Source organism: Cottoperca gobio, chromosome 17 (assembly GCF_900634415.1).
Source record: "Cottoperca gobio chromosome 17, fCotGob3.1, whole genome shotgun sequence".
Lineage (NCBI taxonomy): Eukaryota > Metazoa > Chordata > Actinopteri > Perciformes > Bovichtidae > Cottoperca > Cottoperca gobio.
The window spans coordinates 20,816,541-20,831,329 of NC_041371.1; the positions used below are offsets into that span (position 1 = coordinate 20,816,541).

General features: G+C 38.8%; 2 protein-coding genes across 4 annotated transcripts in view; both read left to right on the top strand.

Annotated features, from left to right (window-relative positions):
* The first annotated feature begins 1,564 nt into the window (after positions 1 to 1,564).
* ro60 (Ro60, Y RNA binding protein) lies at positions 1,565 to 9,069 on the top strand. 3 transcript variants are annotated; one of them, XM_029453126.1, is made up of 9 exons: positions 1,565 to 1,669; positions 2,627 to 3,230; positions 4,094 to 4,314; positions 5,153 to 5,299; positions 5,379 to 5,516; positions 5,626 to 5,742; positions 6,754 to 6,870; positions 7,012 to 7,158; positions 7,282 to 9,069. In XM_029453126.1, exons 2-9 carry the CDS (start codon positions 2,645 to 2,647, stop codon positions 7,432 to 7,434), a joined length of 1,626 nt encoding a protein of 541 aa, XP_029308986.1. In that variant the 5' UTR covers positions 1,565 to 1,669; positions 2,627 to 2,644; the 3' UTR covers positions 7,435 to 9,069. The 3 variants fall into 3 exon arrangements, with proteins under 3 accessions (XP_029308986.1, XP_029308988.1, XP_029308987.1); XM_029453127.1 differs by lacking the exon at positions 1,565 to 1,669 and adding an exon at positions 1,931 to 1,968; XM_029453128.1 differs by lacking the exon at positions 5,153 to 5,299.
* Positions 9,070 to 9,375: 306 nt separating this feature from the next.
* cdc73 (cell division cycle 73, Paf1/RNA polymerase II complex component, homolog (S. cerevisiae)) overlaps positions 9,376 to 14,789 on the top strand; it is a 33,698-nt gene continuing 28,284 nt past the window's right edge. The window contains exons 1-7 of the mRNA XM_029453399.1: positions 9,376 to 9,546; positions 10,266 to 10,371; positions 10,593 to 10,662; positions 10,868 to 10,930; positions 11,087 to 11,139; positions 11,693 to 11,781; positions 12,324 to 12,537. Coding sequence (XP_029309259.1) covers positions 9,416 to 9,546; positions 10,266 to 10,371; positions 10,593 to 10,662; positions 10,868 to 10,930; positions 11,087 to 11,139; positions 11,693 to 11,781; positions 12,324 to 12,537 — 726 coding nt within the window. The 5' untranslated portion in view covers positions 9,376 to 9,415. The remainder of the gene's footprint in view (positions 9,547 to 10,265; positions 10,372 to 10,592; positions 10,663 to 10,867; positions 10,931 to 11,086; positions 11,140 to 11,692; positions 11,782 to 12,323; positions 12,538 to 14,789) is intronic.

The window sequence follows — 14,789 nt, forward strand, 5'->3', positions numbered from 1 at the left end:
TTGTTCAACTTCTACTCTTCATTAGTGTCTTCAAAAGTGTCCTTACTACAGCTGATGTGCTACTGCCACCCAGTGGTGACAGGGAAAACTTATACTTAATATGTTCGAGCTACGAGTGCCAATATATATATTTTTAGAAAAATAGGTTATCAAGATTGTCTGGAATAACGAGAGAATTTTTAAATGACAATGACACGTGATAATGATATTTATTATTTACTGTATCGTTTTATCTGGTGTACATCAAAGACTCTCACCTATTCCCAGTTTATTATTATAAAGATATAATATATATATATATATATATATATATATATATATATATATATATATATATATATATATATTTGAAGAGGGTGTTCCTAAATACATTTGAGAGAAATTTTGGTCTGTTTGAAATCACATGGCTAAATTAAGATCCAGTTAATCCGTTCCTTTTTTTTGTCAGATAAAAAAGAGAGTTTTAGTAAGTCTTCAATATAAAACAATATCTTGTGGTAAAGAGAATTTACAGAAAAACAGACAAATTGGTGATTATGTTTAATTTAATTGTGTTATTTCAACTTATTAAATAAATTGAAACTGAAACAACTAAATGGAATTTAGCCATTATTGATTTTACCATTTACATCTGTGCAGTCTACTTGTAACATGTCAAAAACATGTAACATGTCCTTAATGGAAAATGCCTATTGGTGGAGACAGCAAGGCTTTATCAAAGCTACTATACCTGAAAATGGAAATGACATTTACAGGATGGCTGAAGTCAGGAATACTTCTCCTCTTCTCCTCTGTTCCTCCTACCATGTTGTGTAGCCTTCCTGGCCTTTCACATTTGATTATGGAAATAGTGGTTAAAAACATCCAGCATCAAGTACACAAAGAGGCGGTGGAGTTATAGCAGAGGGGAGAGGATGTACGGTATCTGGGTCAAAGGTGTAGCCTGAGAAAACCAGATGGTTTGGGTGGTAAATAACTCTTTTTCATTTACAGAATATGATTGTACAGGGCAAACATTGCCGGAAGAATTAAATGTTTAGACAAAGGCTGTGATATACAGGCATCAACAATAATGAAAAATATCTAACACAATTTTGTCTTTTACGCTTTTTAGGTGTTATCTATAGTAATAATTATGGTGCAAAATGAAGCAAAAATTACACCGTTTTTAAGTAAAAACGGAGCCCCAAATCCTGAACCACCACCCCACATACCCTAACGGCTGCACAGCACCTAAGCCCTCTAAAAACCCAGGGATCTAATAAAAAAAAGATGTTTGTAATAACTAAAGCTTGAATTATACTGGCCATTCAAATTTTTAGACTGACTTACTCTCAGCACCCCAAACTATGACTGACTTCCGGCGTCCCTGGTCAGTAAATGAATATTTAACTTAGAAACTATCAAAAAAAAGAAGCTATTTTGCCGGTTTTGTGTTATTTTACAGTAAACTATATCCTGCTCTACACGCTCCGGTGTGGTAGGTGGCGGTATGCACCCTAAAGGGGTAGAGCAATCTGTCAAAACTCTGACAGAAGAAGAACAGTTTGGTACTCTGTATCCCAGCATCCATCGGGCGCCTCCTCTGATTATCTCACTGACAGTCAGAGGGGAGGCCTCTTTGCATCTCGCTACATACGAAACTTGAGCACTGTGCACATTTATTGTGGTACGTTCACGTATATATCATATATTTATTGACCGATATGTTTTGTTAGCAAATATAGTGAATACAACACTATTTAGTTAAGGTTAGCGTAGCTAGGTAACCAGCTGCCCATCCCTGCCCCGCTGCATCAAGCTGCACAGCCGAGCCGTGTCCGGTGTCCGGTGTCCGGCTCGGAAAAAGCTCAGAAGTGGGACTTAATAGTTTTTTGGTTAGAGGAGAGTGAGTTAGGTGACTAACTTTACTTTGCAGCTGCAGCTGAGATAAGTTAAGAATAGGTTGGATATTTGTTTCCTAACTGGGTAGATACCTATTTAAGTTCATATCATATTTTAAATGGGCTATGCCAATTGTCTAATGTTAAGTAATTTCGCGTTGTCCAGACTGCCCTGCTCTGCAATCTTAACTAAGTTAGTGAACCTCAACTGGTAATGTTAGCTTGTCGACAAGCTAGTTAGCAGTTAGGAGTTTCAAGCATCCTCTATTAACTGCTCAGGTTGTATCTGCCTGATGTGTATCATCATGTCCTGTAATCGGCTTTAAGTTATTTTTGTCAGTGTACTGAGGCAGTGAGTAATGCTGCTAACAAAGTTAACGTTATCTCGTGTTCATGGAGGCAGCACTTTACTGGAGCTCAAAGTTATGGCATTTTTTTCAATTTACTTCCTTTCAAAGTTGCATTAATTGTTCCACGCTGCTTAATCTTCACACAAGTATCATGAATGTAAAATTAGCTCTGGCATCATTATATCACATCTGAGCTGTGGTTGGTACATTTAGTCCACCTCTTATTATTATTATTATTATTATTATTATTATTATTATTATTATTATTATTATTATTATTATCATTTTGAGTGTGGTAAAGGCAAAAGAGTTCTTTCATCAAGTATCAGCCAGTCCCTGTGACCAGTGAATATAAAAGTTAATAAAATTCCCTTTCACCACTTTCTGTTTCAGGCCGTCTCTAGTGTTACAATGAAGCCATCGGGAAGTACTATGATATCTTCATCGAGCAACCACACCCTGAACTCAACAGGTGGTGGCTGTCCATGGGAGGTCAGCGACAAGGCCAGACTGTGTCGCTTCCTCTGCTATGGCTCGGAGGGAGACCTATACACAGCCAGAGAGGAGGGTCATGTCACCATGGAGAGCGCTGGAACCCTGCTCTCCATGCTGCAGGAGGGCCGAGGTGCTGAGGTGGTGGAGGAGATAAAAAGGTTCACTCAGGATGGGCGAGCCGTCGGACTCGGCCCGTCCTTTTTTGCCTTAGCTTTGTGCTCCCAGCACTCAGAGCTGAAGACCAGACAGGCAGCATTCAAAGCCCTGAAGGAAGTTTGTCGGGACCCTGCCCACCTGTTTTCATTCATCCAGAACAAGAAGGAATTGAAAGAAGGTATGAAGTGTGGTATTTGGGGACGTGCCCTGAGGAAAGCAGTGTCTGACTGGTACAACGAGCAAGATGCCATGAATCTGGCTGCAGCGGTGACCAAATGTAAACAGAGAGAAGGATGGTCACACCAGGATCTGCTTAGGCTGTCTCACACTAAACCAGCTAATGAAGGTGAGTTTACACACTGTGTGTGTGTGTGTGTGTGTGTGTGTGTGTGTGTGTGTGTGTGTGTGTGTGTGTGTGTGTGTGTGAGGGAGAAAGTACAAGGGGTGTTAATGATGCTAACTGAAGATAATTCTAAGTAAATAAAAAATACATAAACTAAAAAAGACAATTCTGTTTTCTTCGGTCATTATTTGCCACATTTCTAAGAAACATGATGTTTAGTGTCCTTAAATCATTGTTGTAGATGACCTTTTTATGACTATAAATTTACTGTCAGATTTTCTGTTCCACGCTATATTACCTACAGTAAGTGTGCCGTGTTTGTGACTACTGGATCAGCAACACAACTGCAAAATAGAAAGGCAGCTATAGCTATTTAGCAGTCTGTGTTAGATGTGTGCAAGATATAGATCTTACTGTCATCTTTGGACTGATTTCACAAATGGTTGAAAAATGCTACAAAGTCATGATGAACAGAAAAACACTGAAACACTGGTAACACATACAGTTACCAACACTGACATAAAGACACTATAAGATACAACCTCAAAATTGACCAACTTAAATTAATAACTGTTAAAAAAAGAAATTTAACCAAAGCTTGATCCTAACTTTGTTTTTTACATTACAGCTCATTAGTTGACGCTTTTGTCCAAAGCAACTTACAATAAGTGCAAACAATCATGAGGCCTTTTAAATGACTGAATTGCTACTATGTTGTCAGATGTATGTAATATCTGACCTGACCCTGTACATTTATAAACCTGTACTGACTAACACACGTAAGATGAATGTTTTAACCCTACGTCGAGACTTGAAAAAAAAGACCACTCGATAAAGACTAATATTCATACCTTTTCTGTTTTCAGCAATTGCCTTGATCTGCAAATATGTAACAAAAGGATGGAAAGAAGTCCAGCTCGCTTACTCTGACAAAGAGAACTCAGAAGAGGTTGTCAAAGTGCTTTCGTATCTTGAAGTGGTGGAGAAGGTCAAGCACAGTTGTGATGAAACAGAGGTCGTCAATTTAATAGAGGAACACAAACTGGAGAGGGAACAGCTGCTGACAGACCACCTGAAGTCCAAACCGGTGAGTGGGGTGGTTCATGGAGAAGGGTGTAGCTGCAGAGCTCTAGTCTCGGGCCCCTCTCTCTCTCGGGCCCTTTCTGGTCCGAGCTTGGAGAAGGAAGTGACGTCTGAAATTGTGTATGCCAGCCAGAGCCGATTATCAGGATACGATAGCATGCGTTTATTAGTTTGTATAAGCCACAAGACCTGCACCATTAACATCATAACATCAATGTAAAAACAATACCACCTTAATATTTTCAATATAACTGTAACTTATTTAATTAGTTAACGTAACATAAAGCAGCAAATAACTTGTACTAACCTCATGCTTATGTTAGTTAGCTATGCTAATGTCTTTAGCAAACTAAAGTTAATATTATCACTGAAGAAAGAAATCCAAAAAACACTTTTTATTTATTTATTTGCTGCTTAACATTACGCTGAATAACTTTACAAGTTACAGTTATGTAGAAATATCACATTTGTATTGTATACTTCGGTGTTATTAGTTTGTGTGGCATAGACGTGATACAATGTATTAAATATACGCTCATTGTGCTGCTTTATTATAGATGAGCACAATAAAACAATACACTGCACAATATAATACAGTAGCATGTTAATATTATTTATTGATAAGGAAGCATGATAAACACCTAAACACACGGGATCTTCCAACCTGGCTCCTGGCGGTGGAGGTGGTCCCGAGCCTGTAACTCTGCAGCGGGACGCTTTTGGTTTCATGCTCTGACTTCTGCTGCAAAGCAGAGTTACATTATCAGGTCATTTGTCATTTGGAAATCATTATTTCTACTCCGTACAACTGAGAAAGGGGATATGTGGTTTTTATTCTGGAGGTATGGAGAGCTTTGTTGAAGGATATGCCTCTCCAATCAGTGCTAAGGATCTTGGGTAAGATGACGTCAAACAATATTCTTGAACCAGGAAGTTCTGAAACACAAGATATATGTGACAGAATCCAGAGCGAGACGGCACTAACCAAGGTACGACCAAGATTTAGCTAATTGACTTACAGTTGTTTAAGGAAACACAAGTACTTAATGCCTGTCTTGAAATCACCAGGCAAAGATTCATCCTTTCAACATACTCTTGTCTTCTGAAAACTACAAAAGAGGCCAAGGCTATCAGGGTAAAACGAAATGGGAACCTGACCGCAGCATCCTCAAAGCAATGGACTCTGCCTTCTACAAGAGTTTTACGGTAGGTTCTTTGTTTATTTTCATAGCTTTTCACAGACTATCAAAGAAGACTGCAACCAATAGCATTAGCTAACAGTTATCCGCTCATACTGTTACAATTCTGTCCCCAGAATGTGGAGCCTGTGGGTAAACGCTTCCTTGTGGCAGTAGACGTGAGCACATCACTGAGCAGCATTGTCCCAGGGACGTCAGTCAGCACTGCAGTCGCCGCTGCAGCTATTACCATGGTAAGACAATACTACAGCGAGATAGCTACACAGTGTTTGGGTAATTGTTGCCCCAGTTGGAACAGCTGCGTTTGTAAGCAGGGCTCGGCCAAGCCCTGTCAAGGGATCGGTCTGTTGACTAGGGATGCACGATATATATAGGGCCGATAAACAATAATGGGAAATTTATACTATTATGTTTTATTCGGATAAGGAAATTATAGTTGATAAATAATCGGCCAATTATATAAAGCCAAATTGCTTTTATTGATTTAACAAGAGCAGCACATACACTAGAGATGGGATATAGGATTTTATGGTGGATCGTGATAAAAAACACAAATAAGTTAACGGTGGTAAATTTCCATTATCGGGATAATCGTGAATGAGTGACTTGGAAAAGCTGTCAACTCGCTATTATGGTGAAGAAGTGAAAACATTAGTTTATGTTAAGAAAAAAGAGTTTTGAGCTTGTTTAATTATCTGTGACTATTTAAGTGTTTCCATCATGTTTTATTGCATCTTTAGGAGTTTAAAGAATATATTTTGATTATTTGATTATCAGAATCAATATCATGAATCGCAGTTATTTTGACCAGTATAATCGTCACATTGAATTTTCATATTGTCCCATGCCTAATCTACACACTCCGATAGAGTAGGTGGTGGTATGTACCTTTTTTAAAGTTAGTTTGCCTTCAGAAGAAGAAGAGCCAAATTCCAATCGGATATGATATGTGATCCTAAGTATAAAATAAAAATACAATGTAACCCTTAAGATGTTGTAAGTTGCTGCTAATTGATTTGGAATAGCACTTAATATGGCAGACCCTCCACGCAAACGGAGTGAAGGGGGTAGGGAGAGGGTGCAGGGGCCAGATTGAGAGAAGAAGAAGAAGACTTTTTTTTAAACAAAAACGTGAAATTATCGGTTATGTCATCAGTAACGGACATTATGAGTATGTGAATGTGTGAAAGGGACTGTGGTAATAGTGATGTCATGCTTTCTTTTAACTTTTGTTTACGCCACAGGTTTTTGCGAAGACAGAGGCAGACACGCATGTGCTGGCCTACTCTGAAGGCGCTTTGGTTCCATGCTCCATCTCTGCTGACATGACTCTCGCACAAGCAACATTTGAACTGGTGAAGGTAAGTCACGGCATCGAAAAATATGAAATGAATTGCAGTTACTCCGTATCACTGTACTTTAGGAATGAAATAATTTGACAACCATCTGTGACTACAGACGACATTCTGTTGCTCACTCTTCAACCCCTGTGTATGTTCCAGATCCCAGGTGGGAGCACAGACTGCACCCTTCCCATCACATGGGCCACAGAGAATGGGAAAGCTGTAGATGTGTTCATCATCTTGACCAACAACCCGCTGTGGACGTTTACTGCCAGCCCAGTGCGGTCTCTGAAGAAGCATAGACAAGTACATGCATTCTGCTTGGGGAGGGGATTTAATACAGATTGTTAAAGAAAATTACACAAACACCAGTTACAATTAATTTGCATATTGATGGTGTTTTTTTTGTTATGTGTATTTTCTCAACAGAAATCAGGAGCCAATTCCAAGTTGGTGATGTGTGGACTGACTTCCATCGGACACGCTATCGCAGACACAGAAGACAGGGGTTTAGTGAGCATCTGTGGCTTTGACCTAGGAGCTTTAAGCGTCATTCGTAACATAGCCCAGGATCTGATCTGATAAAAGTATTGTGATCGTCGTTATAGCACAAAGGGAAGGCACTAGTGGGCTCACTTAGCATGTAGAGTGCACTAAAACAGCACTAGGTCAAGATATTGACCTGTACAATTACAATTTCTCTATTTGTATTATGCGGCTTACAAGTCAATTGACAAATTGTTCAGCGGGCTGGACAACACTCTGCAAATGTTATGTGCATATTTTTTCTATTGGAAAAGGAAGTGATCAGACATGATATGTCGTTGCATATCGTGTTGTCAAGAGTTTAACTGCAAAAGAGAAAATTCTGCACCTTTTTATGTGGATGTCCAATCAGTGTTGATATTAAATGTCGTCCACGTTAAGAGTGGCACATTTCACTTTTAAGTGCTTTGATGGTACTTGGTGAGACACTAACCCATTGAAGACATTTCCCTCATTGCTAGCAACATGTTGGCAGATTAAATAATGGGACAAGAGTCAGAAAATGTAAACCTTAGTGCAACTGTAGGTTTATTTTAAGAGATTTACTGTTTCTAGTATGTATCTATTTTATTATTTGATCAGGTTTGATGTGATGGTAGAGGCATTTTAAATGTGAAAGCCTTACTTCTTATGTAGCATTATTGTAAATGATTAACAGATATATTGTGAAAGAGAAGAGTTAAAACAAAGCACCAAAAGTCAACGGACTACAATGTATTCTGTTGGCTTTTCAAATTATTTGAGTTATTTGGTCAGAAAATATTTTTTTGTAATATTAATGTCTAGAACTCATTTACACAACTTTAGCCGAGGTACAATTTTTGTATTAACATTTGTTTTCCCCTTTTATTCTATTGTAATTTAAAACTGTGCTCGTGTCCAATGCAAGAAAACATGTGGTGCTCTAAAATGTGATGACACATTTTTGGGGGAATATTTGAGATTTCGCTTTGTGAAACAATAATGCCAATGTTTGGAAATATAAATCAGTTTACTGTAGTTTAATTTCACAGTATTGTAATGTCCGGGAAACAAATCATTGCTATTTAACATCTGTTTACTGAGACTGAATCTTCACAGTAATATTTCTGTATTTTGATGTAAGAATGTTCGTTATGCAAAAACTAACCGATAACTGCTAACCTCCCCAGAATAAAATTAATATAATGTACTTTTGTAAAACATGTAACTAGAGATTTAAAGTACAATGTACAAACCAATGCTGATTAAAGTGTTGTAGTGTCCTTGCAGCGCCTGGTTAATATCCTTTAGGCAGGGTAGAGCACCGCCTATTGTATGTCCAGCCTAACAAACCACTCTTTACTGACCGCATTCACTAAACGTGTCAGTTGTCATTCACTAACTGGTGTACTTCGCTCTTCATAAAGAGGAACACATTCCTGGTCAACGTTACTGTGAAGGATTTTGGTCCATGAATGCCTACACTGTCGTTTCCAATGGAAAGATAATGTCCAGTGGTCGGTCAAAGGTCAACATGTTATAAAACTAAAATATGTGTACGATATGAGCGTTACGTTTGTAGTTGAAAGTATGATTGCATTACACAAGATAGTTATTACGAGGTTCACAAGTGTTTCACCACCATGGTTAACTTTTGCCCTATCATGTTGTCTGTTGACTGTTGACTGTAAACTCCTAATAAACACTTTGCTGCTCTTGAAATATTGCTGTGTTTGGCTTTTCCTGTTACATATATCTGTCTAATTTCCTGGAATTAACATTACTTTATTGTGGGTATATCACAGACTGTGACCATGATGTCCTTGAGCAAGTCACTAGGACTCTACCGGTAATATGTCTGCAGGACGAACCAACTAATTAAAAATAAGAATTACGTTTATCTATATCGGATATCTAATTCCGCCTGGAAAACATGGAGAAAAATGTGCCAAAATTGCCAGCCTAGGTCTAAAAAGTTTGATTCAGGCATCCTGCGAGGCCACATGATGTTGATAACTGGGGGCTTTGCAAACACACTACATCAAGACAAGTGAAGATGGCGGATGTGTTGAGTGTTCTCCGTCAGTATAACATCCAGAAAAAAGAAATCGTCGCTAAAGGAGATGAAGTTATTTTTGGAGAGTTCTCCTGGCCGAAAAATGTCAAGACCAACTACATAATCTGGGGGTATGTCACTGCTAAAACATCTATAAATCGCTTCTGTAGGCCCGTTCCTGGAGCTCATCGGTGCCTTGTGGTGCTAGTAACGGCGGAAGGCTCGCTAGCTAGATGCTAAGATGCTAACCTAACTCCTCTCCTCGATGTTGTACTTGAAACTTTAAGCACTCTTTGCTAACTTTGTTGTGATACTTAATTATCATATCCTAGACCACGTGGCCATTTTCATAGCCCCTGTGCTTTTTATTTTGTATTTTTTAAACTTAACATGTGTGTATGAGATATAGCTACAGCTAAACTTGCAGTAGTGATGTGATGCTAACTCATTAGCGACGTTAGCTGCGTTGAGTTGTGTTCCCATGGAGTCAGGGGTCCAGTGGATCAAGCGGAAAGACTTGTGTTTTTTATTATCAGTTGTGACAATAAGCAGCTTTGTTTACTTTGTATAAAGCAAACGTTACTTATGTAACTCAGAAAAGTAGATTGCAGAAATATTAGTAGATTAGCTAACCGGATAACTGTTGATAGTTCCATGTTAATTGATTTCAGAACCAGTGTTTCGTTATTGTGAGCCACTTCAAATTAGACTTTTTAGGGATGTCACGATACCAGAAATGTGTAGTCGACATTCAATTAAATATGCAACCTGCACCGTGCATTAAAATTGTATGTCATGACCGTGAAATAAACTTGAGGTTTGAGTGATGTTTCTGTTTTTCTACCTCCAGCACTGGTAAAGAGGGTCAGCCCAAAGAGTACTATACTTTGGACTCTATCTTGTTCTTGCTCAACAATGTGCATCTCCCGCATCCCTCCTATGTCCGAAGAGCTGCAGTAAGTGTCTTTGAGTTACAAGAAAAGCTCTATAGAAGTCTAATGTATTATTATTATTATTATTATTATTAAGTGCTCTGGAACAACTATTAAAGTGCCTATTTGAAGAAAATCCACTATTTTAGACTCTTTTTGTCTCTAATGCAGCATCATTTTTATCTAAAAATTCACAAATGCCCTGAAAGTGTTTTTGGGTGACAATGTTTGTGTGTTGTTTATAGACAGAGAACATCCCTGTTGTCAGACGACCTGATCGAAAAGGCTTGCTGTCGTATCTCAATGGCGAGAGTTGTAAGTAACATTTTTGAGATCAATGGTGATTGTATGTTGTGTTTGTGTGTGCAGGGTGTTGATTTGTTTGTGTCCCTTTTCAATATATTATCACTCTGTCCTGATGTCTTATAGCTTTTGATTGACTAAAACATTATTTTATTGACAGTTTTCATTAATAAATTCCTAGCTCTAATTGCTGGTTTCGGATTTTGTGTTTTTACAGCTACATCAACAAGTATCGACAGAAGTGCACCTATAGAAATAGGTTTGCAAAGGCCAACACAAGGTAAGTTCATACCATATACTTTTATTTGATGGGCAATGGGTCATATTTTCAGAGATATTTTCTATTAAAGGGGGAGTATCTCAGTCAAGAAAGTTGGTACAAAACCAAATGGAATTTGTGCCGTGTAATAATACAACTGTTCTGCTTTGTTTTTAGTCAAAAGAGCAGCTGATGAGGTATCTTCTGAAGCCAAAAAACCAAGGATTGAGGTAAACTGACGTGAAATGTTGTTCACTAACATTTGCTTAGTATGCTCACATATTGGTCAGTGTTGCTCTGGCTCATTTACTCTCTCCTCTTTATTCCACAAGCAGTTACAGTACATAGAGAATCTATTACTGACGGGGATGTTTTGTTGATTGGTAACAGCAACAATCAATAAGTTCCTCCATAGTGACCCAGTACAGATGTCAGTGTGGAGCTCTTGTCCTAACAGGTTTTCAACCGCATTCAAAATATCTACAACGACGTAAAATAACAGAACTAATTTATCTAAAATGACTGTTCGATTTTGATTTAAAGGCAATTTAATAACATGGCTTAAAGAATTTGACATCACCTTCAAGGATTTTTCTCATTGAAACGTGATTGTCCAGTATGCATTTAGCCAAAATGAAACTGTCTATGTGTATGTTTAGTGATGAAATGCATTTTTGTTGCCGTTTCAAAATGTAATCGTCGTGGTAAATCACAGGCATCAGATATGACATGTTATTTTATAGTGTAGTTTGCTGACAGTGTGTTCGCTGCTTTCCTCTTAAGGATGAGGAGCGAGTGCGTCTGGATAAGGAGCGCCTGGCTGCCCGTCTGGAGGGCCACAAAGAGGGCATCGTGCAGACAGACCAGATCAGGTACAATGGCTTTCCCCCAGCTGCATTCATACATATGAGCTTTCTGTATACAGCAATAATCTGTCCAATGCAGATTATTTCACCACTGAGATTAGTTTAGATTGTTATTTAACATAATGTCAGTAGTAACTGATCAATATTAATCTGATTGCTGGATGTTACGGCTGCACACTATATTTTATCTTCATTGTGATGTCAACTTGTGCGATAAGTCTGCAATGTTACAATTTGTGATTTAAAAAAATTAAAATTGTTTTAGTTGAAAGAGTATCAGAAGAAAACTGCACTTTGAAACGTAACCATCATTCTGATGCTTTTTGTGTTCAGTTCAAGGTAGAATTGTTTCAATAAAATAATGTTGTAAATGACTTATTTTTAATTATTAAAAAAGCAGTTTTGCTTTATTTCAGAAGGCAGAGCTGAGTACACAATTTTAATATCTGCCCTACAAGATGTCATGTTTTACTACACGGTGACATCCACAGAGCCGTTCTTTGAGGTGGTGATCCGTTCAAACCATCCTAACTTCTCTCCTCCTCCAGGTCACTGTCTGAGGCCATGTCAGTGGAGAAAATCGCCGCCATCAAGGCCAAGATCATGGCCAAGAAACGTTCCACCATCAAAACAGATCTGGATGATGACATCACCCTGAAGCAGAGGAGCTTTGTGGACGCCGAGGTGGACGTCACCAGAGATATTGTCAGCAGAGAGAGGGTCTGGAGGACCAGGACGACCATTCTCCAGAGCACTGGAAAGGTCAGAGTCCACTTCAAGCTAATGATATCCAATAACTGTGATATTTCCCTGCACACAGCGTTCTCTCTCTTGACAGCAATCAATGTTTCCTAAAATGTCCCACTGTTCCTTCAAATACCGTAATTTTCGGACTATAAGCCGCACCTGACTATAAGCCGCAGACGCTAAATTGACTAATTTGTACATATATAAGCCGCACTGGGCTATAAGCCGCAGACGCTAAATTGACTGATGTGTATGTAGCCGGTCTGTAGCTGACACCACGATCGACTCTGCGTTGTGTTGTGTAGAACCAGGAAATAACGATGGAGAACTTCTGCCTGTTCAATCAGCATTTATTGTCTCTGACCGTTGGTGTTTTCCTTAATTTGTCCATAAATTACCGTTGAAACAGAAGAAACACATGGAAGTCATCATCATACGGTAACTCCACAGTCGGGGTTTTTGGACATGCACCCCTCTCTTCAGCGTATCCTTCTTTCCGTCTCCCGAAAAAGTGGCGCGAACCCCCAGAAAGTGCCGGTTTCAGGAGTATCAACATAAAAGCATATTTAACAAAATAAGACTCCTCGAAATAAATATATATGCATTTCTACGTTTTTTTTCTATAATGAGGGTGTCTCACACACTGCCTCGCTCTCGTAATGTCCGTCTGTCTCTCGTACCACTCGCTACTTTTGCGCACTCTTTCCCTGCATCCGGTGGACTGTAACCTGTAAAATCCATAGATTTAGGAATTCCCCTAGTGGCCGTTAGCTGTAAAAATCCATAGATAAGCCGCACCGTTATATAAGCCGCAGGGTCGCAAAATGGGGAAAAAGTCGCGGCTTATAGTCCGGAAATTACGGTACACCTGTTTCCGATTAGCACAGGATTTCTGGGATTTTCTTGTATGCTTACTTTCTTACCACATTGGCTCAATATTGGATGTTGATTTCCTTCCTGACAGGGTCATTACCATAACTGTCAACATTGGAATTTCCAAATAAGGAATATTTTCTGGCGGACTCCGTCCATACCTTAACAGCTCTCAGCCACCAGCCCCCATATAATGTAAATGTAAACACCTAAGGGACGGGTATATACATTCAGGAGATACATGTTTATTTAAAGTATGTATTACTTGTATATACATGTTTATAAAATGTATGTATTTTATTTATTAGTTATTATCATCAATTTATTTGATGATGGATGAGTTGTGTGGCTTTTGTTTCCCCCGACGAGTAGGCTACTTCCTTGCGATGTCAGAGTCGGGAAACATGTCCGCTCCACTGCGACTGAAATCATCACAGAAGCTGAAGGCTACATTATTTTTAGCACAAAGCATCGACATCTTTCCCTCAGCTCTGGTCACTTGGTCTGCCTCTGACACAGTTCTTGTCACACATGAAGTCATTGACAGTGTGTGTGTTTGTGCCTCTTGGCGTGCTTGTGCTTGGACGCTTTTCCCGCCATGTGCGATGCTAACATCTGAATGGCACACTTTACAAAAAAAAAAATATATATATATATACATTTTTTCTTTTTTTTTCTAGTCTAGTCGCTTTTGACAAAAAGAAAATTGGCAAGAGGATTTGAAAGTTGGAAACACTGGAGGCGACGCAGTGGTAAAGAATTCTGGAAATTAAATCATAGTCTATTTTAATAGCCTACATTTACAATTGTGCTAATAGAGAATTATATTTACCGGACATTATGACCGGAGAGATTTAAATATGTCTGACTTCAATAGATTTTACCGGTAATTACCGGATAACAGAAACTCAGATTGTGAGCATTAAAATGTATTTAATGTGCCCTTAAACAAGTCAAGTCACACCTCTCAGTTGAGAAGGTTCATACTGATGTGGCCTTAATGGACAACAGCGGGGCTCGCTAGAAACACATTTCAGCATTTGGAGTTTAATTTGAGACCTTTTGACTGTACAAGCTTCACACAAATACTTCAAGACAGCCCATCTGTGTAAATGGCGAGTGTGGAGCAGGATTTACATCTCGGCCACTAGATGGCAGCAGTACAATGCTTTTCACCCAGAGTGTATTTACTGTCAAATATTTTAGCCGAGCCACTTAGGAACGTTTGCAAGCTTATCTTAAAGCAATACAGTGTTGAGTGGCTTTATGTTTACAGTAATTACTCTGGCAGCCTATAACTCAGTACCCAGTACTTCTGTACCCAGACGATGATGTCCTGTTTTTTTTTTTTTGGCTTCAATATTTTAAGTTGGATATTTTTTCAGCTTGTTTGC

Coding starts and splice junctions, on each gene's coding strand:
- ro60 (XM_029453126.1), top strand. CDS start 2,645: ATGAAGCCATCGGGAAGTACTATGATATCTTCATCGAGCAACCACACC. Junction 5,743..6,753: donor CCGCTGCAGCTATTACCATG/GTAAGACAATAC, acceptor TTTACGCCACAG/GTTTTTGCGAAGACAGAGGC. Junction 7,159..7,281: donor CTCTGAAGAAGCATAGACAA/GTACATGCATTC, acceptor TTTTCTCAACAG/AAATCAGGAGCCAATTCCAA.